Genomic DNA, 24,672 nt, shown 5'->3' with positions numbered 1-24,672 from the left:
TTGAAAATACCCGATCAAGGTCAGCCACAGTATTTGCATACAGGGACTACAGTCTCTGTTTGAATGAGGTAACAAGCACAGACAGAGAGACAAATAGAATCCACATAGCGGTGAAACATGTTCCCACAGAAAAACCACACTCGTGGTATCAGGCCTGATTCCGTCCCGTGGGCCACACCTTGAGCAATGACTGGAAGAGTGGGAGCGTTTCTTGGCAAAACGAGATTCAATCGGAGATAGCGGCTTCTAAATGAAACGCATGACAAGGATGTAGCTTTAACAAGACGGTTGTCAAACTGCATACCTTGGATTCTGGCTATCAAGAAATGCATTAAATGACGTTACAGGGCCTCAGTGTCTTGCCAGTGTAAGATGGCACATTTGAAACCAACTTGTTTTTAAAAAATAATCATTTGATGAATAGCATTGGAATCACCAGCTGTATCTTGGCTAGAACAGTGTTTTCTATGATCTCATTAAAAAAGCAAATGATCTGATGTTTGTATTCTATAAAGAGGAAGATTTATGTATTGAGAGAAAAGCACAAAAGTGTAATACAACACTTCTTTAATTTTTTTTCTCAACTCTTGTATCCAGACACCAATGGAACATGCATCATTCCCAACTGTATATATATGTATACAGTATATATTACTGTGACAATAAAACATGATTCAGAGTAAAAAGACAAAAATAAACATCTTTACAAAACAAATCTGTACACACGTCGCAAAAAAGTGCTTCATGAATTGACCAACTGTCTCATCTTTTGTACACATAAAATATTCATCATTGAAAGATCTTCTCTTGACCTAAAAATGAGAGGATGTCTATTGTTTCCATAAAAGTTAGCCAACATTCCCACAAACCATCCACAAATTGCACACGTGGGAAAGTTCACTCGTAATGCAGACGTTCACAGACTGCACACGGCGTACACGGGAAGGTAGCGGTGTACTCTTCAAATAAAAGAGAGCAGGGAACAGCACTGCAGGTTGTAAACATCTCGGATCTTGTGTTCAATCAAACATGTGTTGGCAGAGTGTCGCACTCCGTAACAGACAGAAACAAGACAATGTCAACACCAAAACAGTCATGCGTGAAAAGGAAGCTCCTCAAGAGCGCTGTGATCATAAATGACTCTCCTCAAGGTGGCTTGGATTTCCTGGTAGACAGAATAAATAAGCGTCTGTGGTCGTGGCAGGTGGCAGCTAGAATAAGACATCTTCGTGTTCGATCATGAGCTGCACCACAAGCTTCTGCTGCCTCATGTCGTTCAGCGTGGTCAGGGCGTTTTGCTCGGGGGGCTGCATCAGCGTCGGACCAAAGACGATGCCCAAGTTCTCAGAATTCATCAAGTTGTCCTTCTCGAACGTCGTGACCCTGAAACGTGGCAAAGAGAAACACGCTGAAGCTCTTGGCAAAGTGTGGTGCCTCTAGCGGTACGCAAAAGAATCACTCTATTAAATACAAATAAATGAAATGTAAAACTGCAAGGAATTTAGGGATTTCATCATCTACGGTCCATAATATCATTAAAAGATTTCGAGAATCTGGACGCAAGCGGCAAGGCCGAAAACCAACACGCCGTTGACCTTTGATCCCTCAGCCGGCACTGCATTAAAAACCGCCACCATTGTGTACCACGTGGGCTCAAGAACACTTGAGAAAACCATTGTCATCTACAAATGCAAGTTAAAACTATACTATGCAAAGCAAAAGCCAAATATCAATAACACACAGAGAGGCCGCCGGCTTCTCTGGGCCCGAGCTCATCTAAGATGGACTGATGCAAAGGGGAACAGTGTGATGTGGTCTGCGGAGTTCACATTTCAAATTGTTTTGGGAAATCATGGACGCCGTGTCCTCAGGGCCAAAGAGGAAAAGGACCATCAGCATTGTTATCAGCGCAAAGTTCCAGCATATGTGATGGTATGGGGGTATGTTAGTGCCCATGGCATAGGTAACTCGCACATCTGTGAAGCACCATTAATGCTGAAAGCTACATACAGGTTTTGGAGCAACATATGCTGCCATCCAAGCAATGTCCTTTTCAGGGACATCCCTGCTTATTTCAGCAAGAAAATGCCAAGCATGGCTCTGTAGTAAAACGGTGCAAGTACTAGACTGGCCTGCCTGGAGGGGACTAAAAATGAGGCTACATTTAAATCTTAATAGCAGTTTGAACTCTGCATACTGTCCCTTTATTAAAGGTTTAGTGATACATACAAAAAAATATATTCCCCTTTCATTATTGCCTATAGTGCGATTTTTTTATTTACTTTGGAGATTCCACTGCAGTACAGTTATTATTATTATTATTATTATTATTGTGTTGCGTTTGTAGACAATGTCGTTTGTACCCCACCTCTTGAGGTGAGCCATCAGGTAGCGTAAGGTCTCATAGTGAGCCGGTGGAAGTTGCAGCAAACCCTCGTGGACGGCCTCCAGTCTGCATTCAGCATTTGGAATTTCTGCAGCATGTGAGCAAATCAAATTGAAATGAGTATCCGGCAGCTAAAAAGAAGCAAAGCGATGTCAGGTAGCATCGGTTCGAGAAGCGAGGAGTCCCTTACTTGCTGCTTGAATGAATTTGGGGTACAAGTCGAAAGTAATGACAGGGATGGGGAGGTCTCTCAAGTAGAGCTTCAGAGCACCAGCAATGATGTTGATGTCTGCATAGGCACTGGCACTGATGTCAGCCTTTTCCCCTTCTGTTGACAAGAATACAAACATACATTTGATGTTTTGGCAGCAAGAATACAAGCCATCAAAGCCCACACAATAACCAGGATTCATAGAGCTTGCCCACTTTAAAATTTCATGATGACCTTTCAAATTGCCAGCACCATGGTCTCAAATATTACATACATTACAAAAAGTGTGATTAATGAAATAATAATCTGGTCTCTATTTACTCACAAACTGACTTGTTGAACAAAAAACTGAAACCATGACTCATTCTGTTGTACTGTATATATGGCGACAAGTGGCTATCAGAATCAGAATCATCTTTATTTGCCAAGTATGTCCAAAAGACACACAAGGTTTATCCTACATTCTGCCATCTACTGGAAGAACATTCAATTCTTGTGCCTGTCACTATACATATCAGGCATAGATAAATGAACAAAGATATATTTGTAATTAATAAATAATATTTTTGGGAAAAATTAAGTGATATTGGATCATTTCTAGCAGCAGCCCTGATCATCTGTCACGGCAAACGAGTGTGCACAGCGCCCTGGTTGGGAATATCTGCATTAGCGTGACTATAGACTCTCAATAATTCCAAAATTGTGAAAAATTTTGTAATTTCAGTCATTTGTTTCATTAGTTCAATTCCAAAAGTGGTCCACTACACACCGAGTGAATTTTTTTTCAAAATAATTTTGATGATTGTAGTGCACAGCTAATGGGAAAAAAAATGGACAAAGTCAAGAATTTAGAACATTACAAACAAGCAAAACCAGCAATGATTATAGAAATTATGGAGGAATTGGTCCTCAATTTTTTTCGCCGTATTTAATGAATTTGTTCGAGTTTCACTTTTTGAATTGAACTACTGATTTACACTTTCTGCAATATTTTAATTTATTGAGATGCACCTGTACATGATCAAAAACATGTCAGGCCAAGAAAACACAATAAAAGTAAAGTGTTATATTTAATTTGATTTCCACTTATTTTAATCATGTCTTCTTTGTAAAACCGATTCAATTAGATAGCTGTTTGCTGTGAAAGTACGTTTTCAAGGTTGTTGAAACCGCAACATAAAAATTTAAGAAATTTGAAGCATTTCAAGCACCCAAGGGAACGTCGTACATACAGTATTAGTCAGCTTTAACAACTTCCTGGTCCGAAGAGGTGCGAAGAGGACAAACCTCGGTCAAAGGCGAGCCTCACGTCCTCGATGTGCTCCGAGAAGCCGGACACTCTGTACAGACCTTCGGATTTCATACCTGCAACGCAACCATTGGGAGGGTATATAACATCTATAAAAGTAGCACCCGTGGGGATACATTCTCTACAGTTTTACCTCGTAGCTCGATCTCTCGGATGCAGAGATCCACCACCATGGGCCTCGGGGTGTTGTGGGCCTTGACCAGCGTGGTGAGGTCACAGCTGAACACTTTCTTTATCCGCCGCAGGTCCGGTTGGCAGTCGCTGGGAACCAGTTTGGAGCACTGTTTGTGTACATTCAGCCCGCAATCTAGAGGAAGGAGATAAAGAAAGGGCCGTCAGGCTCAGCACGGATGATAACACAAACACAGCGGCGGGATTAAGCCCGAGTGAAAGCGACGTGCGCAGTCACACCGCACGGCCGCGGCTCCCGCTCCCTCTCGCTTCACTGCGCCAATAGACGATAAAAACAAACACGGCAGCAGGAAGTCATTTTAGTTACATGTAGAGTTTGTCTGAGCTGTCCGAGTGCAGATTAAAGATGGCTGGTCTGCTCGCAGGGATGTTACCAGGGGGATAAATGGACGGTTAGAAAGGGATTGAGAGTGGGCAAAGATGTTCCTGCTGCTTCCAAAAGCACATGAGGTCTGGTGATACATGTCACGCCCCGGGCTTATCAGCATGGAAAATGTGTCAGCAACAAACACTGTGCTTTGGGGGGTAAACCAACAGGTCTTGACTTACTGAATGTCTGTGTTCCGAATGGGAAGTCTTGTGATCAGTTACTGTATTTTTAGTTACGTTTGACCTGTCTTTAACCTTTTACACTTACATAAGTCGTGTATATGTGTTTACTTGTTGCGATTGTTGTTGATTCAGCAACACGCAAATTCTGAATTCTAAATTCTGATTCGGTAGGATTGTGCGCCGTCAGGCGTCATTATCATGAGAACATCATGTCTCAAAATCAACCTTTGGTCATTTAAAAAAAACAAAAACAAAAACAAAAAAAACTCAGCATGAGCAGACAGTAGTACATTAGCAAAATGATCTGTGGGAGGGGAAATCAATAAATAAACAAACAATCAGCACTCTCTGCACCTCTAATTAGATTTTTAAGAAACCACGGTGCCCGAGGAAAAACAACCAATCAGTGACAGAAGGCTTGACTGATGAGGTGTCAATAATTCTTGTACACTTGCAGACCTTGTGCTGTTATGCTGTTACCCGTTACATTGGGCTTACGGAGCTTTGCTGAACATCCGCCTCCCGTTAGCAACCAAAGTTAAAAAGAAGGAATTGGACGGATCCGGAAAAAAGCTGAGAAGATTGATAACCGACACGGAATTAGCAACATTTCTGCTCGACAGGGAAGTTTATCAACTTTTTAAAATGTTTAACTTGATTGTTCATTCCCCCAAAAAATAAAACTTCAAATTGATAACATTTAGTGTTATAGAAACACTCCATTAGGAATATGTCATGCTGCCAATGTAGCAGCCGTGGCTAATGGCAGCTTGTTTACAGTGCACATCTCGTGAAAATGAAGGTGCATGATGCAACAAATAGATTAATCTGTCAATTTTCTTTCTTTTTTTTTTTATTAATCAATGACTCAGATTTGAAAAAGTTTTAAATTTTCTATCCCTTTATTCAAAAATTAATGCTTAATTATTGTAGTAAATATAATTATTCATATTTACTGTTAAGAGGCTGAAATTCCAAGATTTTGGACAATTTTAAGTTTAACAAGGTCTGTAAATAATTAATGGATTATCAAAAATGTGTGATTAATGTGATAGTTGATTAGTTGTCGATTAATCGTTACACCTCTGATGTATTGTTATATGCAGATAACACATTGGTTCAATTTTTTTTACGACAGTCGCTCTGAGGTTTTATTTGTTATTAGAATTGCATGGCGGACGGATCAAACGCTCACACGGGGTTGTGTGCGGTTCACCCGCAAAATGTTCCCAAATCGTGTTTTAAGTGCTGATATCATTTTTGATCCATCCTGCATACGGTTGCAAACAAAGAGAAAATATGATTGACAAATGATTCTAAATCTGATGTAACCGCAGGGATGCAATGATCATTAAAAGTCATTCAATTATGAGATCTTAAATTTGAACTAGAATAGGATTCAAAATGATGAAAATTAGTTTTACGCTGAATAACCACCGAAAGCGTTTGTAGTCTATGATGCGACTCGAACATCGGTGACATGTTTGCTACATGACTTGACAGACAAGACGTTCTTTGTGTACTATGGAGTTACCTGAGCAGCGGACACCCTGGGCAATCAGGCCCCACATGAAGTTGGCACAGTACTCGCACCAGTGTGGCCCTCGAAAGGTGTGTACCTGCAGGTTAAGACCCCACAATTACGGGCGCATAAACACACAGTTGAGCAGGAGAACGAAGCACCATTTTTGACGGGCTTGCACAGAGCTTACTTTGATCCGACGCTACGGGAGAGGGGACCCAAGTGGTCGAAAGGAGAGCATATGAGGCAGATTAAAGGATTTACGGTTTTGTGTCTGGCATCTGCTGCGAGGCAATCAGACACATGGATGCAAATCTGCAAGCCCGAGTAACATATGTGCATCCCGAAACGTGGATGACACCTGTGTGCAGTCAAACGCACACGCACGCGCACGCTTTCAAAAGGTGGGAAGTGAAGTGAAGTGGGCATATGGCAGGTGGACCAGGGATTGGCTTGATCTCTCTTTTCCAACATTGGAACTCAAAAACCTGATGTACATTCTCAAAAAGGAACTTGCACTATTTTCTGTCTAAGAGCTTAAACTAAGAATGCAGGCCATACAATGGACAATTACTGCGCTTGTTTCAATAGACTAAAACAATGAGTGTAAAAATCAATGACGATCAGTGTGCTCGGCTGTTGATGGGTTGTGGTCGGCTTTGTCCATTAGTTACGCGTATTGTGCAGGAAGTCAGCTGTGTATGCTCCCATCAAAACAACACATGGCGCAAACAACACTTCGGCTGGTTAGCGAAAAACTTTGGGATGTTTCGATTTCCAGCAACGTTGTAATGAAACAGCTCACCTTGAAGTTGTGGATCTTCTCGTAGGAGCACCGCTTCTCCGCGGTGTCTTTCAAGGCGCTCTGCCGAACCAGAGAGGACGAGATCTGCGGACAGGAGGCCAACAGTTTGATGGGCTTCCACAAAAGTGTCCCTTTGCTCCCCAGTTTGACTCCCAGAGCGAAAGCCAACAGTTCCTGTCGCTTGCGCTCTTGTCGTTTGGCCTTGTGGTTGCTCAGCTCCCCTGGTAAACCTCCTCGGTTATTTCCGGCCTCCGTGCCGGACTGTTCCCACAGACCATCCATCTCCTCCAGAGGAAGATGCGGAGGGGAGATGGTGAACAAGGCGAATCCACTCCCCTCTCAGCTCGGAGGGCAACTGATGGCTGATAGCGAGGGGATGGCTCCACTTCTGGCCCGAGAGTGTCAGCGGGGAGCGAGACGAGCAAGACGGGCGGTGGGTGGCCTGAGGGTTGGAGTGTGCCTCGCACAATGGCCCTCTTTCACACGCCCAGAAAGGAGTGAGTGAGTGAGAGAGAGAGAGAGAGAGAGAGAGAGAGAGAGATGGACGGGGAGGGGCTGTGGTTGTGGGGTTGTTGCTGTCAGGACAGTTTCACACAGCTCAACAGCTCTGTAAAGCAGGATCAATAGTGCAGACGCCCTCTTTATATCACAGAGCACTCTCACATTAGGCTCACTGCCTTCCGGACACACTCCACTCCACTTAGCAGCAGATTCAAACGCCAGCGGCACGCAGGCAGCCGAGCACTCGGGCCTCCTAAATGTGTCACTAGACGCCTCTAAAAGAGGCCCGAGATTACTGGGCCGGACAGAGGAGGAGCCTCAGCCCTCATAATTAGAGGAGCTCATGACCTCCATTTATGTCAGATAGCTGGTGGAATTCCCCATCCTGCAAACCCAGATGGGGTCTTCCAGAAACTATGACAGCAGATGACTCCCACAGGTCACAAGCAGAACCCGCAGAGGACCGGCAGAGCCAGGCCAGCAACTGAGGGGGGCGGATTACTGCCACAATCCTGACACGGGGAATAATCCGAGGGTGCTCAAATCCGTGTAAAATAGCAAAGGAAGCTCATTTGCCGCTCTGCAGCCATACGGTCGCTGAGCAGTGGGGGGGCTGTTGCTATGGTCAAGCCGAATTTGTGCACGTAAGCAAGTACTAAACCGCACGACAAGCCTCTCAGTTGCCCTAATTAATATTATTGTGTGGACCAATCAACACAGGGAGCACAAAACCACACACTTTACATTCCACAAGGTAATAAATAAACATTTGAATAGCTAAATTGTGCTACAAAAACAAACACAACTGACTGGCGCTGGTTGACTTTCACGGTGTTCTAATTTCAAAACGAATTTTGCCCCGGGAAATAATGTAAAGTGTACTCATTTGTTCCAAGCTTCAACCTCTAAGATAATACAACCTTGATTTACTGTACCGGCAATGCGTTAAGTAGCCCAACTGTCATACAAGTCAAAAGAGAAGTTATTAAATAATTTTAAAAAGTCAAGAAAGTAAAAGCACTCATTATCTGACAACAGTTGACACCGAACACAAAGAAACAGGACACTGTTTGCTGGCGAGCTTTTCTGGTCATTTTCCAGCATTCGTTAACCCATTATGCTTTCAGTTTACATAATGCTTACAGAAACATCTGCTTGGTCATTTATTTGTGTATGCAAAATATATTGAATTCATTGATCATATACTGTATATATACACGAAACACACTTTTTGAGGGAGGACCTTAAGTCTCGCAGGATTTGCTGACGTATCAAATGGTGCCGTGCATAATGATGGTTTGGAATATTTAGATTTTGGTCAAACTCCAAATTGATATTTGTGTTTCCACTGCATAAAACATCAATTATTTTTTTTATTAATGTTTTCATCCTGATGCCTTGGGCAAAGCCAAAGCATTGCCGCAAAGACTGAGGTGACAGGTGAGGATATTTGACATTGTGGCTGCCATTCTTTGAGAAGACTTACACATACCAAAGGATACAATTCAACATACAAGTCAGAAGGGACAGACAGATGAGAAATATACAAGTCGGAGATATTTTAGCTTCAAGAGACGGGGGGGGGGGGCTGAGCTGTCTGCAGGCAGATGGCCTCTTGTCTAGCCAAAGAAAAAGCATGGAAGAAAAGGACAAAAGGTGGTCACACACAACAAGCTCAGCTTTCTTTTGGAGTGGCTTGACTCCTTTATTGCTAGTCTTTGTGAAGGCACAGCTGAGTGGACTCCTATGAGTTAGAGCTTGGAATCGTGGCTTATAACGACACAATGCTCACTGACACAGTGAGACAACAGGATGCGCCCCCCCCCCCCCCACCCCCCACCCTATACAACCAAGACAAATCATCACCAACAAATGCACACTGTGAAGAATCTCACAGAAAGACAAAGTTGTCTATTGGGGGAAAAAAAGGGGGAAAAACAGCCACTGTTGTTCTTCCATAGGAGCCTGTACATGCATCTACAATATTGGTGAGGTTAGCGGCTGAAACTAAAAAGGTTCACTCAATTAAAATTGGCACAGAGGTTTGGCGAAAAAGAGCTTACTCTTGAGATTTTCATGGGATAAAATTAGAGCAATTTACTGACTGAGCAGCTCATTATCTGAACAAACAACACAGGCATTACTGTGCAAATCATTCCAGGGCAAGTAACCAGACCAGCCTGACCGGCACCTCGCTGATATTAAGCCAGTCATAGTGGTGAGGATCAGGAGGAATGTGGTAGAGGTCTGACCACATTCAGCATGCAAAAGGAATCTGACTGAGACGATAAATCTGCAGGCCGAGTTCTCCTTTCGACCTCTGGGAAGCAATTTGGTTCAACTTGGAGCCACAGCTGTGTGGAGGTGCATTTAAAGGGTAAATACGTGCACATATTGACCATACACTGAAGCCACTGTGCGACTCGAGCCTCAGGGCGCGGCTGTGAGAACGGTAAACACCAAGGTCAAAAAGACTTTTCCACATTTAAGCCCTCAGAGGAAAGCTGCGCTTTTTGGATAAATCCAATCAGGGCAAAAAAAAACAAAACAACAACATTTGGTGCAAATACCACCTGACAGCTAACATCATTGCGTGCAGTATGAAAAAAAATGATCAAAAGGAGCTGTAAACGTGCTCTAAAGGTACACATAAGGACTTTCAGAAAATAAAACATTCCACAAATGGCCATTGACGAGTGTTGGCTGGTCTCCCTAAAAGAACACACCGAGGCATTGTAAATCTATGGATGGCACATTGATCCATGGCCATTTGCTGTATTAATGTCTTAAGTGTCAGGTTACAGAGAGCAAAGTGATGACTGATGCTGATACCGCAGCTGATGCTCATTTCCACAGACATGTCATGTGACTGTCAATGACAACATCCCCCCTCAGTGATGATATATTTCATTAAATAGCATTTATTGGTCAAGCGAAATAGTGTCGAGTGAATCAAAGAAACACCAACAGACCACAAGATTGCCCCCTAGTGGAGGGATTGTTGAAGATCTTCCAGGGAGAAGGAGAGCAACCTTCCTTGTTCCTCCGTGGTAAAACATTCACAGACTATTATGGGATAAAAACTCGGCACGTCCAGTGAAAACAATGTGCCATTTGTCTCTGTGTAGATCAGTGTGTCCGATATGCATGCCAGGGACAGCAAAGGCCCCTTGGTCATCGTTACCTTTCAGTGGAGGCAATCAAGCATGGCGGCAGTGAACACACCCGGCGGCTGCTAGCTGATAACGTGCACTTAACGCACAGGACAAAGCGTCCTCTACAATCACTTTCGTCCCACTGTAAAAATGTTCAGTAGGGCGAAAGCCGATCAAAATCACTCTGATCTCAAGATCACAGATACAGTATACATAAAATACTGTATTACCGTAAGGAAAAAAAAGTCTGTGACTTTGTAATGCAATCGGTGAGGTTTCGGGTTAGGGAGGAAACTTCCCTGAAATGTGGCTGATTGAATTCGTCTCACGTAGTATAATCATCCAGAAAGCTGCAAAAAAATTAATGAATAAATCAAAAATACAATTGGGCCTGACAGAGTGATTTGGCTATCTTGTGTCAAATTCAAAATAAAGTTGACTCTTCCTTGTGTGCATAATACTTTGACATGTGGAGTACTGATAAGAAACCTAATTTAAGATATGTAGCGAGAGATGAACCTTCATAAATGAAACGATGCTCTGTATCGTTAAAAAAAAAAAACATTAAAAAAATTATTAAAAATGCCCATTCAATAAAACCACAGTTTTACTGTTTTATTGTATAGAGGCAGTTGATAAATGTATAACTTCTTTTTATTTCTTGCATTTTGTATGCCAGCGACATATAGTGCCGGCATTTAAAAAACATTTTGTGCTATTAGATTGCAGAAGGTACAATTAACCTGTGTTGCCATTCGTACAACAGAATAATTATTGGCTTCCTGCAAATATATCATATTTGTGTTCAATTAAACAGGCCCAGATTTCACACTACGTCAATTTTGCATTAAATTGACACGAGATCATCAATATTTCAGTATTTATACTCTTGGTCACATTTTAGTTTTGTGGTGAGCTGAGAGATTTTGGTAATGTAAAATGGGTGCCTTGGCTAGAAAAAGTTAAACGTTGCTCTTGCATTACAGTCCTACAGTCTTCAGCCACTTTCTTGTGTCATTTTGAGCCAATCAACAAATACAATTTCCCTTCCAAATTGGGGCTTAACTGTATGTGGGCCGCTGACATGTACACAAACTCACCCTTTCATCCCTCACGAAGGTGACCCTGCGGGATTCCGTGCGTCCGCGGCTCAGCCTGTGCACCAGCTTGTCCTTTAGCAGCGAGGTGTACCCAAGGTGGTCGTAGATGGGGTTTGCAGTCATTTTGGCGATGTACTCCGCCGCCTTGGTCTCGATGTAGAGAGTAATGAGGGCGTCTGTGACCAGGTCGTGCACCGACTCAAACCTCTTCTCGGCGACAAAGTGCTTCCCATCGTAGAACAGCCTGTAGTTGAGCGTCTGCGGCCCGAATCTAGACGGAGACACACGGATGAGCGGTTTGTGGATGAGTTCACAGGGTGGAATTTCTCCTGGATTAATATTGACACTGCGAGTACCGTAAGGCCAATGTGTGTGTCCCGGGCTGTCTTTGGCTTTCCCTGATCAAATAGGAACCATCGGTTGCCCTGAGAAGCTCATCTGCATACTCTCGAGAGATCATGCCATGAAATCTGTGACAAATTATAACATACTGGAATTTTAAAAAGTCCTTTCCCTCTCCACCCCCAAAAACACATTTTTTTAAAAAAATACATTAATTAGGTTTATACTCACTCTCTGCCGTAGTATTTGGGCCTGGTTTCCATCTGCGAAACAGAAATGAGAACGTTGCTTGAGCTCTGTGACATGAAAACTAAATTCAACAACTTTGTTTGTACCGCAAAATACTGCTTCTATCCTCCCATATGCGAAACAGCAACGTTGATATTTCCTACAATTTGATGACATTTAACTCATTCACTGCCAGCCTTCCCAGTTAACATGGATATTTGACTTCTAAAGCCGTCAATGGCAGTGATTAAAGACAGGTCAATAGCACGAAGGAGTGACAGAGCTCTCCTGTCAGGGGACGGACGTACTCACCTCCTTGGGACATACGATCCTTTTCGGTCTCGGGGCCTCCTGCTGTAATTGGTACACTGTTAGGGAGACATATGCGGATTTTAATTAAGGCCTGTGCGTGTGCAGTTCAGTGCAAGTTGTAATTACTTAAAAATAGTAAATTGGGCCCCAACACAATTTCGTCGATGTACATTTAAGAGGAGGTATACTAATTATAAGCTGCCAGTGGCCCGCACATTTTAAAATGGTGAAAGAAAAAGAAAAACAACCAGTCGAAATTACACCGAAATCCCGCTTAAAACTACTGGTAACTAACCTCCCTCCCTGCATATAAAGGGTTGTACTTTTATTTGAAAATTAAATTAGGTTGAATTCAATATAATATTTGACAACATTGTTGATTGTCCTGTAAGAATTTAGATTGTTGTTGTTCACAGAAATTATATATATATTTTTTTATCCTAATACAAAAATAAACACAAAGGAAAAGAAGAAAAGCAATGAAGAATCAATCCTGCAAGTACAAATCTTTAAAGTTGTGCACGATTTTCCTTTACTCCGACCAACAGTTCAATGTGACAATGAACAACTCGCAGTACATTTTCAGTTGAAGACGATGACCCACGTTGGGCCGCCATGCATCTGCCAATACAGCCTACGGTCTCTCAACCTTGATCTACAAGATCTTTTAACACTGGACAACATCCATCAATTTGACACAGTAAGTGCTGATGGGACCACAGTGGGACAAAACTGAATTATTTGGGGGAAAAAAAAAAAAAATATGCAGACATGTAATATATGGAAAACAAATGCAAAAGTAAATTGCTTCATTGTGTCACAGTTTCCATTTGCACTCGTGCGGCTCCCCAGTCGAAATGATTGGAGTCAAATACGGAAGAGTGCATCCATTTCCTCCCACATGGCAAAAAAACACTGGATGCTGAAGTGGGCGTTAGGAGGACGTTCAGCGCCTCTTCACAGAGAGAAAATCCTATTTTCCCCAGCTAACCTATTTTACTCACATCCTGCGCCCTGCTTGTGTTTACGTCGCTCGGCATTAAGAAAGCCTCATTTGAAATGGTCGGCTTTTCATTCATTTCTTTTGGAATATGACAAGAATTATGGTAGCTGTATTTTATTAAACCTAGTAGTATGACTATTTATTATTTATTTCAGCATGCCTTCCTAATGTAATGAGATATACGCATACTGGAAGAGCATGCGATGGTTTACAAAATGACAAATTTGCCACACTGAGGGCAAATTCATTGCTAATCATTATACTCACAGTAGGACTTCCATATTGGTGGTTGGTAATCCTCAGGGTCTGCAAAAACACAAAACGTGAAGCAGGTCACTGTGCCGCTGCCAACGGTGTAAATAAATAGACTTTTAATCAGCATTTCCGCCTCAAGGACAATCAATACACGTCTGCTGGCTTTGTTTAACATCATTCCAACTCACGCTGGATCTATAATACCCGCCTGCAGGGTACACAACATTTGTTGCTAATACGAGGGAGTTCAATTAAATAGGAAGAAATTCCTGTAATATCTGAGAGAAGTTATCCGTTATTTAGACAGAACAGTGATTTTCTAACTTTAAAAAAAAAAAAAAAAAAAAAAAAAAAACTTAGCTCTCCAAATATCATCATCCTGACCAACATAAAATACAGTAGCGTAGTAAGCCTATAGGTTTTATTCCTAAAAAGTAGATTTCATATTATTGTAAGCCACTGTAACATTATGCAGTTTGAACATTAACGCTGTGCTAAAATATGGGAAAATGTAAACAAAAAAACTGCACTGACTAATGATTCAATTCATGAAGGTTAAACGAAAAACTGTACATTAATAAAAGTTTAAAACCACAACATTTCTTAAAGATGAAACGCAAATGATTTTGATTAAACAGGTTGAATAAAACTGAACAGTAACTAGGCAGTGATTCGTTTGTGTACCACTAGTGGTACTAATACCACACTTTGCCAACCACTGAGCTATTAAGTACCAGCAACTGTAGCTACTTTATTACAGCGGCTGTGGGAAAAGCCAAAACCTGGGATGAGAATGCACGTCATGCATTCTTTTGCCCGCCACACCCTTCAGACTCCGGGCAGTGAAATGAATCACACCTGAGTGCTCGAGGAGATTAACAGTGTTTTAACTAGTTAGCGCTTGTTGGATGTAGCTACTGTGCAACAGGCTGTAAAATATTATAGATAGATACTTTATTCATCCTGTGAGGGGAATTAGATGATAATTGTCTAACTGCATCACCAACTCCCTCTGTGTCTTATTTAGTGTGGTGCACATTATTATTTTTTTTTCTTCATTCGTACTGTATTTTTTTCCCCCTTGTGCTGTTTGCTGTATTCACTGCTGAAGGAGTTCGACTAATCAGGGAACATTATGGCACAAAACCAAAAAGCTCATCACGAGAGGAAAATTGCGCTTGAAAGAATGTCGCTGCTTCACTTAAGGATTTATTATCTGCAGCAGATATCAGAAGCAAGTTCAGTTGTTATAAAGGCCACACTAAATATATATAAAAATATGGATTGTTATATATTATGTGCATTTTTGGGTTCATTTCCAAGGCGAGATCAAGTCTTGTCCTGGTAGGTTCCCAGAGGGTAAAGAATCCAAACAATGGAAACAAGTGACATTAAGTTATGTTTGCAGCTATGTTGCAGCGGATATTGTTCTATCACTGAGCCTGTCGCTCGCTGGGCATTGCACTTACAGCCTGAAAGATTTTTTCCATGGCATCTTTTTCAAAGAATTTGATTTCATCTGGTCGTTTGCCAAATACTCCCTTTTTAATGGAATCCTTCGAACCCACCATCCTGGTTTCGTCTGATTCTGCAGCACGGGATTACACCGACACTCCTCAACGCACATGCACGCACACGCAGATGTACACTAAAGTAAATACAAGTAAACATGCACAGATGATGCAAATATCCGCAAAACATCAAAAGGATTTTCAGAGTAAGTGCCTGATGATGTGGGAGAATGCAGGATGACACAGCTGGAGGCCTTTGCCCCCCCCACAGAGAACGTAATTAGATGCATCGCCCAGACTTCTTCAACAGTCAACACTCATTCAAATAAGAATCATAATTACTCAAGTGACAAAGACCACATGTGTTGAATGAAGACCAAATACCTTACTTAACATGCATTTTGAGCATTTTGTGACCTGTTGGTATATAGAAACCTTTTTTTTTTTTTTAAGTGCAACTAAGGTGGAATATGTGAAAAACAGGTACAGCTGAAAAAAGACAAAAAAAGGATTACAGTGGAACTTGCTTCAGTAATTCAATTAAAATGTGTGAATATGTGTGAACTATATGAGTGTGACATACTCACTTTACACAGAGTGAAATATTTCATGATTTTTTAAAATAGAATTTGGATTATTATAATTGACTGAAAATACAAATGTATAATTTTCTGAATTGAAATACTGAAATAAAAGTACTTTCCTACAATATTCTGTTTTATTGAGCTGTATATTTCATGTGCCTAATAGCATAAGCCCAAATCTTTTTTAATTATTATTATTATTTTTTTTTTACTTACTGTCACAATCTAAAACAAAAAAATTAGTTTTTTTCTTTTTGTCTGTGTAAATTGTCAGTCATCGAGGTCATGGTAATCCGCAAAGTTTAAATCGAGGCAAGTGGCCCTGTTGTTGTTTATTGATTTTGTTGTATTTTTTTTCTCTTGTTTTTCCCCAAAAACATTCAAATACAACTTGGGCCCACTGTAAACCGAGTGACGCGGTCGAACGCAAACGAAGTGGACCATTGTGAACTACTGACGTGCTTGCAACAAAAATTGTGACCCTTTAACAGGTTTTTAGGCTCCACATTCAACATACTGTACCAGATTTTTTTGTGTTGTTTTATTGAACCATAAAAACATGGCACAATTGTCAAGGATGGAAAATGTGTGGACAGGAGGAGCTTCCAGAAGACTGGACCACTGCAGCCAAGGTGATCAGAGAGGCAGGCAGGAGAATACTTGGTGTATCTTCTGGCAGGAAAGGAGAGAAGGAGACTTGATGGTGGAACCTCGCAGTAAAGAAATCATACAAGGAAAAAGGTTAGCTAAGAAGAAGTGGGACACTGAGAGGATCGAGGAGAGGCGAAAGGAATACATTGAGATGCGACATAGGGCAAAGGTAGAGGTGGCAAAGGCCAAACAAGAGGCATATGATGACATGTATGCCAGGTTGGACACTAAAGAAGGAGAAATGGATCTATACAGGCTTGCCAGACAGAGGGATAGATATGGGAAGGATGTGCAGCAGGTTAGGGTGATTAAGGATAGACATGGAAATATGTTGACTGGTGCCAGCAGTGTTCTAGCTAGATGGAAAAAAATACTTCGAGGAGTTGATGAATGAGGAAAATGAGAGGGAAGGGAGAGTACAAGAGGCAAGTGTGGTGCACCAGGAAGTGGCAATGATTAGTAAGGGGGAAGTTAGAAAGGCATTAAAAAGGATGAAAAATGGAAATGTAGTTGGTCCTGATGACATTCCTGTGGCGGTATGGAAGCATCTAGGAGAGGTGGCTGTGGAGTTTTTGACCAGCTTGTTCAATAGAATTCTAGCGCTTGAGAAGATGCCTGAGGAATGGAGGAAAAGTGTGCTGGTGCCCATTTTTAAGAACAAGGGTGATGTGCAGAGCTGTGGGAACTATAGAGCAATAAAGTTGATGAGCCACACAATGAAGTTATGGGAAAGAGTAGAGGAGGCTAGACTCAGGACAGAAGTAAGTATTTGCGAGCAACAGTATGGTTTCATGCCTAGAAAGAGTATCACAGATGCATTATTTGCCTTGAGGATGTTGATGGAAAAGTACAGAGAAGGTCAGAAGGAGCTACATTGTGTCTTTGTAGATCTAGAGACAGAGTACCCAGAGAGGAACTGTGGTACTGCATGCGGAAGTCTGAAGTGGCAGAGAAGTATGTTAGAATAATACAGGACATATGAGGGCAGCAGAACAGTGGTGAGGTGTGGTGTAGGTGTGACAGACAAATTTAAGGTGGAGGTGGGACTGCATCAGGGATCAGCGCTGAGCCCCTTCCTTTTTGCAGTGGTGATGGATAGGCTGACAGATGAGGTTAAACTGGAATCCCCGTGGACCATGATGTTTGCAGATGACATTGTGATCTGCAGTGAAAGCAGGGAGCAGCTGGAGGAACAGTTAGAAAGATGGAGGCATGCACTGGAGAGCAGAGGAATGAAGATTAGCCGAAGTAAAACAGAATATATGGGCATGAATGAGAGGGGTGGTGTGGGAAGTGTGAGAAGAGATAGCAAGGGTGGAGGACTTTAAATACTTGGGGTCAACCGTCCAGAGCAATGGTGAGTGTGGTCAGGAAGAGAAGAAACGAGTCCAAACAGGTTGGAACGGGTGGAGGAATGTGTCAGGTGTGTTATGTGACAGAAGAGTCTCTGCTAGGATGAAGGGCAAAGTTGAAAAAACAGTGGTGAGGCCAGCCATGATGTACGGATTAGAGACAGTGGCACTGAAGAGAAAACAGGAAGCAGAGCTGGAGGTGGCGGAAATGAAGATGTTGAGGTTCGCTCTCCGAGTGACCAGGTTGGATAAAATTAGAAATGAGCTCATCAGAGGGACAGCCGAGGTTCGATGTTTTGAAGACAAAGTTAGAGAGAGCAGACTTCCATGGTTTGGACACGTCCAGAGGAGAGAGAGTGAGTATATTGGTAGAAGGATGATGAGGATGGAGCTGCCAGGCAAGAAAGCTCGAGGAAGACCAAAGAGCAGGTTGATGGATGTCGTGAGGGAAGACATGAGGGCAGTTGGTGTTCGAGAGGAGGATGCAGGAGATTTACATGGAAAAGGATGACGCGCTGTGGCGACCCCTAAAGGGACAAGCCCAAAGGAAAAGAAGAAGAAGAATATCCACGCTTTGCTGTCAAGCTACAAGTACACATGAAATTATAAATATACATACAGTGTATATATACTGCATTGGTGGGGATTGGCGGTGGAAACATAACATTTTCGGGGTGAATGCTCATGTACATTTTTGATTCTTCAGCCACTCATGAAAACTAGTTCAATCGGGTTCTGCCGCGTCGCTCGGTGCGCAGCGGACGTTAGGCAGCTTTGCTATTAGGCCAACAATATGACAATATTGCCAGTCAGTATTGATTTCCTACGTGACCGCTGGTGTTACTCTTATGAGGACCTTGATACAGCCAGCATGAGGTTAGCGCACAAACGCATTGCACAGCAGCATTTTTACTGTTCTTCATAAAGTACATCAACCACCGTCAACGGTTATGCCTCGGAGCAATGTCTTTTTGGTTTGTTTGCCCTCTCAGTTTGTCAGCAGTGTTACAGCCAAGACACAAACAAAACTTAGTAGAGGCCATAGCATTGGCCAAGAAAAAACAAATAACTCATTTACTTTGCAGCGCTGATAAAACACTGGCTTTTTCAAATCGGCCTTGGTGGGAAGATGTGTCCTTCATGGTTGTGTTTTACTGGAACTGAAGATTTAGAATTCTGACCTTCATCATTCAGAGCAGGATGGGAGGTAGCAGACAGGGAGAATAATCTTAATATTGCACTGTGCAACAACAACAAACATGGACCAAGCCCAACCTCATTGAACCAATGCAACAAATAACGTGGAATCAAAAATAAATAAAGCCTACAATCTGCCGCAAGATACACGACTTGAGTTTAGTGAGCAACAATAGAAAATTCACTTTTTCTTGGGCTTTTGCGTGTTTTGTGTAAGGAACACATTGCGACGAAAGTGCTACGCTCTGCCCTGGCTGCTCACTACGATATAGCCAACCATAAATTAATAATGCATCATTTTTTACAAATATAATTTCTTATGGGATGGGATAATTGCTATCTGAATGTTGTCGACTCCTGTTTCCAACCCAGTTTCTTTTAAATAGATTAACAGTGGGTTCTTTGTGGACGTAAACTCAACCTCAATGGTTGATGTCATTTTGTTCTTCTTCAGGTCTCTCAACAGCACCTCTGCTGGTTGCAGCCAAGTAGTGCACTACATTCGGCCTGAATTGCCCCCAGATGCTGTTAATCAACAATCAATTCCGTGCAATCAATTGATCTCAAATTGAAAACGCTTATCATATTAAACTGCATTAAACACTACCAAAGCACTATATTCGGAGTCATTCACTAAATCAGTCATTCAACATTTGTTTCGTACACTTGGTCTTATGCTTGACATCACTTATAACATGCTCATGGGTCTTACTCTTTTGACCTCCAAGTAACTAGATTTCCACTGTTGACAAAGGCAGGAGAGCAACCGTTTTTTTCTTACTGCACTGCCAGGCCCTTAATGCTGCGCATGTGATGAAAAAGTTCACTTCATTAGACGTGACCAATCAAAATGGAACTACAAGGTCATACAATATCTGTGAGCCATGCAATCAAAGGAATGCGTCCCGTCATACGGGAAGGTCAGGCGATATCGTTTTGCTCCGCGGACGCGGCGTTCTTGCAAAGATCACGTCGCATTGAAAGCTCATCTGGTCATGTGACTATCAGCAAGCTGCAGAGAAGCTTTAGCTAACCACCCAAGAGGAAGGAGAAGAACAAGGGGATTGTTGCTGCCCCTGTGTGTGTGTGTACGTCAGCGGTAGGGAGGCCATCTGTGTATGATGACCTCGGTCCAAAAAAAAAAAAAAAAAGCCATAACAAGTGAAGCGACACTGCCTTGGTGCAGATAAGAGCTGCCAGGTAAAACGCGCCTCAGTGACACATCGATGGCATCAGCGATAGTGTAAAACATGAAATCACGGTAATCCACACGATCCAATTTCACACGATCCCACACGAAGGAGGAAAAATGTGAGTAGTGGAAAGACTTTTGAGGTGAACAGTAGTATTTAGCAGAAACATGTGCTGGGTGGTGTGGAACGCAGAACGTCGGCTTTAATTCCAACTTCTTCAACTATGTTAGCATTCATATCCCGAAGCTCAGGGTGTACTTTTTTTTTTTTTGGTGTGTCTTTACTCCAGCCCATAATTTATCTCCTGAGAGCCGTATGGGAAATGGAGCATTGTTGCTAGAGTACATGCTTCTGTTTGTACCTCTGCCAACAATGTGTTTTTGACATTTGGGCTTTTTTCAGTCTTAAATAAACAGACGACGACAGCTCACCAAAGATAGTATCTATTGTGTGCTTATTGCGTCGTACTGCGTCGGTCACCTCGACAAGGTGTAGCGTTTTATTTATCAGTATTCACAAAAAAAAGCCGGCTAGGAAGAGTGAGCCAAAAAGCACTTCCTTTGCAGCCAGAACAGACGGCCTGATTTGGGTCACCAAACAGCACCAGCCAGGATTCATTTTGCCTCGTGGTGGAGATTATTCAAATGTTGAGTCTGCCTGCCAAAAAGCTCCGCTTGAAAATAATCATACCCTTGTGACAACCACTCCATCCCTGGCGGCAGCGCAGCTAGTAAGCTCTGATAATTACGCCGAGTAGTAATGACAGCCCTCCCAATTCCATCGAAAAGAAAAGTGTTTCCTCTTAAAGCGAGCGAGGCAGTAGTCAAGCAGCACTTTCTGAGGCGCCCGCATAAAATAAATGTGAAACGTGGTTTATACCGTCAACGCGCAATGACTGTCGAAAGTCTCGCTGGGCAGCACATCAGGAAAACGGGAATCTGCTGTAGGCCACAACTATTGTTTCAATATACAGTTGGACCTTGGTCCACAAATTTCATTCGCGCAATTTGCAAACTGAGGTAATGTTTTCCATTGAAACAAATGGAAATGCATTGAATCGGTTCCAGCCCTAGAACGAAGTCATTAGTTTGGAGTTTACCTTGTTTTTATTTGGTGTGTAGTTCAAAACAAATGCAGCGCAATTGAGAAATACGCGAAAACACACTTTATTATGAAGAAACAGCACATCGTGATTGCTAGCAATTCACCGTGCAACGTCTTTAGCCTGATGGCACGCACCGTATGCTTTGGGAAGCGAGCTGCAATTCTTCGGCGAGCAGCATCCACGGTGGATGGAAACAAGGCTGTGTCGTCTCTCTATATTGAGTATTTTCACCAATCGCAGAATGTAGAATGTATCCAAGGTGATAAACTCAGATGTTCAGTCTAAACATTTTTTGGCTCGTTGGAATGAAATGTTTAATATTTGGCGCAAAATAAGACATGGACCTGAAGTCTCTTTTTAACACACAGACGCGCGCCTCTGGTTATTGGTCGGGGCCTCCACCTCAAGCGGCAGTGTGATAGCAGAATGTAAACTCTCCACCCTAAGCAAACGTGAAGCTGCTGCTTTATCAACACTGGCCAGCCACAATATTAGGTACACCTGCACATCTAATGACATCCACAACTAGAACTGTGTCAACAATTCTGTTTTTACCAAAGACGAGAATGTTTGGTGACGACTTTGGGAGAACAACTGATTGAGCAACACGTTTGTTGTGATTAGTTTAAAAAGGTGTGTAGAAGTGCAATGCATCAAAATGTGTTTCTAATATGTCGGTTATATTATTTAGCAACAGAGGAGGGATTTCACACCGTCAACTTCATGCGCGAATATAAGCATGAATTTGGGACTCGGGTCTTGTATTGTGACCTGTGTGCATAGGTCAAGGGAAATAACGGTTTACAGTATTAATTACATCATAACGAGGTAACCGAGAAAGTGAAGAAAACCCTGCTCATTAAGCACACACATAAACAAAATAAAGAAATTAATTAAAATGATTGTCATGAAGGTAACAAAGGTAAAAAAATGCAGTAAATCCCAATGTCAATATTTTCTCCCACTCCAACTATGGTACAGTCAAGGTAGTGAGCTGCTTTGCCAAATGCTCTCAACATGTGAAAACGGAACCTTTTACATTGAGAAACACTCGGTGGCTAAAGCGAAATCCACACAATTGGAATGTGATCGGATTCTATCAAAGTGCATCGTGACATTTTGGGGTTTTCAGCACCCCCACAGAACTTCCGAGCTTGGCGCCGCACGCACGGAAAGTGGACCACACGTGCCAAACATGATCCTTCCTTGCAGCCCACCGCCGCCGAGTGCAAGGCGAGGAAGGAAACTATGGATGTGAGCGACAATGGGGTGCAGAGGCTCCAAATTCAACATGCTTCGCATATGCGTGTGCAGAAATAAGGCAGTGAAAAGAAGGGGAGGGGGTGGGGGGTAAAGTGGACTACATTTGATATGGATTAATTTGGCAATGATTATATTATCATATACAACATAGGAGATGGTGGATTTCGACTCTTCTTACCAGATGACACGGATGAACCGGAGAGGCTGGAGTTGCTGGAGGCTGCCATCCCGTCACCTCCTCTCCCCTCACTGCCGCTCGGCCAAGGTGCGCTCCCGGCAGCAGCTCCTGCCCGGCGCCGCCTCCATGTCGCGGATCCACGGCGGCTCCCGACTCCTTTTATTTATTGCCCTTCAAACCGGTGCAAGGGAAAGACAAAAACCAAAAAACCAAAAAAAAACCGAAGGTGTAGCAGAGGGAAACGGGCCACCGAATGCGGCTCACATGTCGCCAGGTTGTGGATGCAAAGGGACGGCGGGCGGGCGGCTTGCCTCCATGTGCCCGCAGGAGGCTCGCAGGATAAACACACGCCGCCGCACAAGCGCGGACGCGCCTTCTTTTAAAGTGAGAGTTGCATTTTACTTGCACGACCAAGCCACCGAGGTTGATTTGATTAAGGGGGAAAAAAAACAAACAAACAATTGAATTCTAACTCCACAGCCCAATTCTATGCATGTTCTAAAAAAAAAAAAAAAAAATGAAATGAAATTAAAGCACATTGTAAATTGAGTACATTGAATTCAAACGTGATGTCATTTTAGGTCAGAATTAGACTGAGGGGTAATAGCGCCATCTGGTGTGTCTACTCAGTCATTACAATGACGTCACTTCACGACTTCAGCCTTCTTAATACTCCACAGCAGGGGTGTCAAACTCAAATTCACGGTGGGCCAAAATTAAAAATTGGGACAACGTCGCGGGCCAAACTCAATATTTAATGAAAAATCGCTGCGATGTGCACGTTTCCCTTTTCTACAGAAATGTAGCGTTAAAGTTTATCATTGACAACAAACTTACATTTTGCAAACTTGAATATTATTACACGAGAAATCAAATTTGCGATAAAAGACATCAGTGGTATTTGTTTGTTTTTTCGCATTTAAATAGATAACATGAATTCTTCTCTCTATCTTCTATTTATCGATCTCCAACTGCCTTTCTTTTTTATGCAAATCTTTTTTCAAAGGTCAACAACAAAAACAACCCCGAAAATACGAATGTCCTTCAATAAAAATCTAAACCTCAAACTATGAACAGTCCCTGACTCGGAGTTGATAAAGGGCGTTAAAAAAAAAAACATGACTTCAATTATGTTATATTCTTTGTTACAACCACGTTGCGCCGCACACGACAAAGAGGTCTGTCTTTTACTTTAGTGAACAAACAATCTGCCTCCCACCTGTCTTGGAAGTTAACCGTTTTCCATCTTTCGTTTGGGCATTTTTGGGAAGGGGAAGTATAAATTTACTCGAAGAGACTGGTAGCATAGTTGCGTACGACTGCAACAGAATGGGAAGGGGCGCTCGCTGGTTTAGACTGATGGACCAACACACTAGCAAAGCATTCTGGGATTTTTAATATTAGTGGTGTATGTGCTATATACTGGTGGGCCAGCTCTAATACACATTTAATATGGTCTTGTGGGCCAAATATAATTACATTGTGGGCCAAATTTGGCCCCCGGGCCTGAGTTTGACATATATGCGCTATAGTATTGAGACAAGTTTGGAAAGCACGCCTAATATATTTTGCCTGTATAGTGAAGCTAAAATAAAAATATGACACCCATGTAAACCCAGCAATGTATTTATTACCATACACATTGGTCTAAGTAAATAAATCAATAACATATATTTTGAATAAATAGAATTAAAAATTTTTTTTTTACTTTACATCACAACATAGATAGCATATTGTATTTTATTACATACAAGAGATAAACTAA

General features: G+C 42.2%; 1 protein-coding gene across 2 annotated transcripts; it reads right to left on the bottom strand.

The window, feature by feature from the left end:
* Positions 1–550: 550 nt before the first annotated feature.
* Positions 551–24,335, bottom strand: chn2 (chimerin 2). Of its 2 annotated transcripts, XM_061776489.1 has the most exons (13): positions 22,908–24,335; positions 13,886–13,924; positions 12,616–12,671; positions 12,307–12,338; positions 12,090–12,203; positions 11,734–12,004; positions 6,978–7,061; positions 6,185–6,269; positions 4,040–4,213; positions 3,885–3,962; positions 2,577–2,714; positions 2,369–2,474; positions 551–1,383 (listed from the first exon to the last, which is right to left on the bottom strand). In XM_061776489.1, the coding sequence occupies exons 1-13, from the start codon at positions 22,954–22,956 to the stop codon at positions 1,212–1,214; spliced, it is 1,398 nt and encodes a 465-aa protein (XP_061632473.1). In that variant the 5' UTR covers positions 22,957–24,335; the 3' UTR covers positions 551–1,211. The 2 variants fall into 2 exon arrangements, with proteins under 2 accessions (XP_061632473.1, XP_061632474.1); XM_061776490.1 differs by lacking the exon at positions 6,978–7,061.
* Between the last annotated feature and the right edge of the window lie 337 nt (positions 24,336–24,672).

Source organism: Phyllopteryx taeniolatus, chromosome 6 (assembly GCF_024500385.1).
Source record: "Phyllopteryx taeniolatus isolate TA_2022b chromosome 6, UOR_Ptae_1.2, whole genome shotgun sequence".
NCBI lineage: Eukaryota > Metazoa > Chordata > Actinopteri > Syngnathiformes > Syngnathidae > Phyllopteryx > Phyllopteryx taeniolatus.
This window is presented reverse-complemented; position numbering and strand designations above follow the sequence as displayed.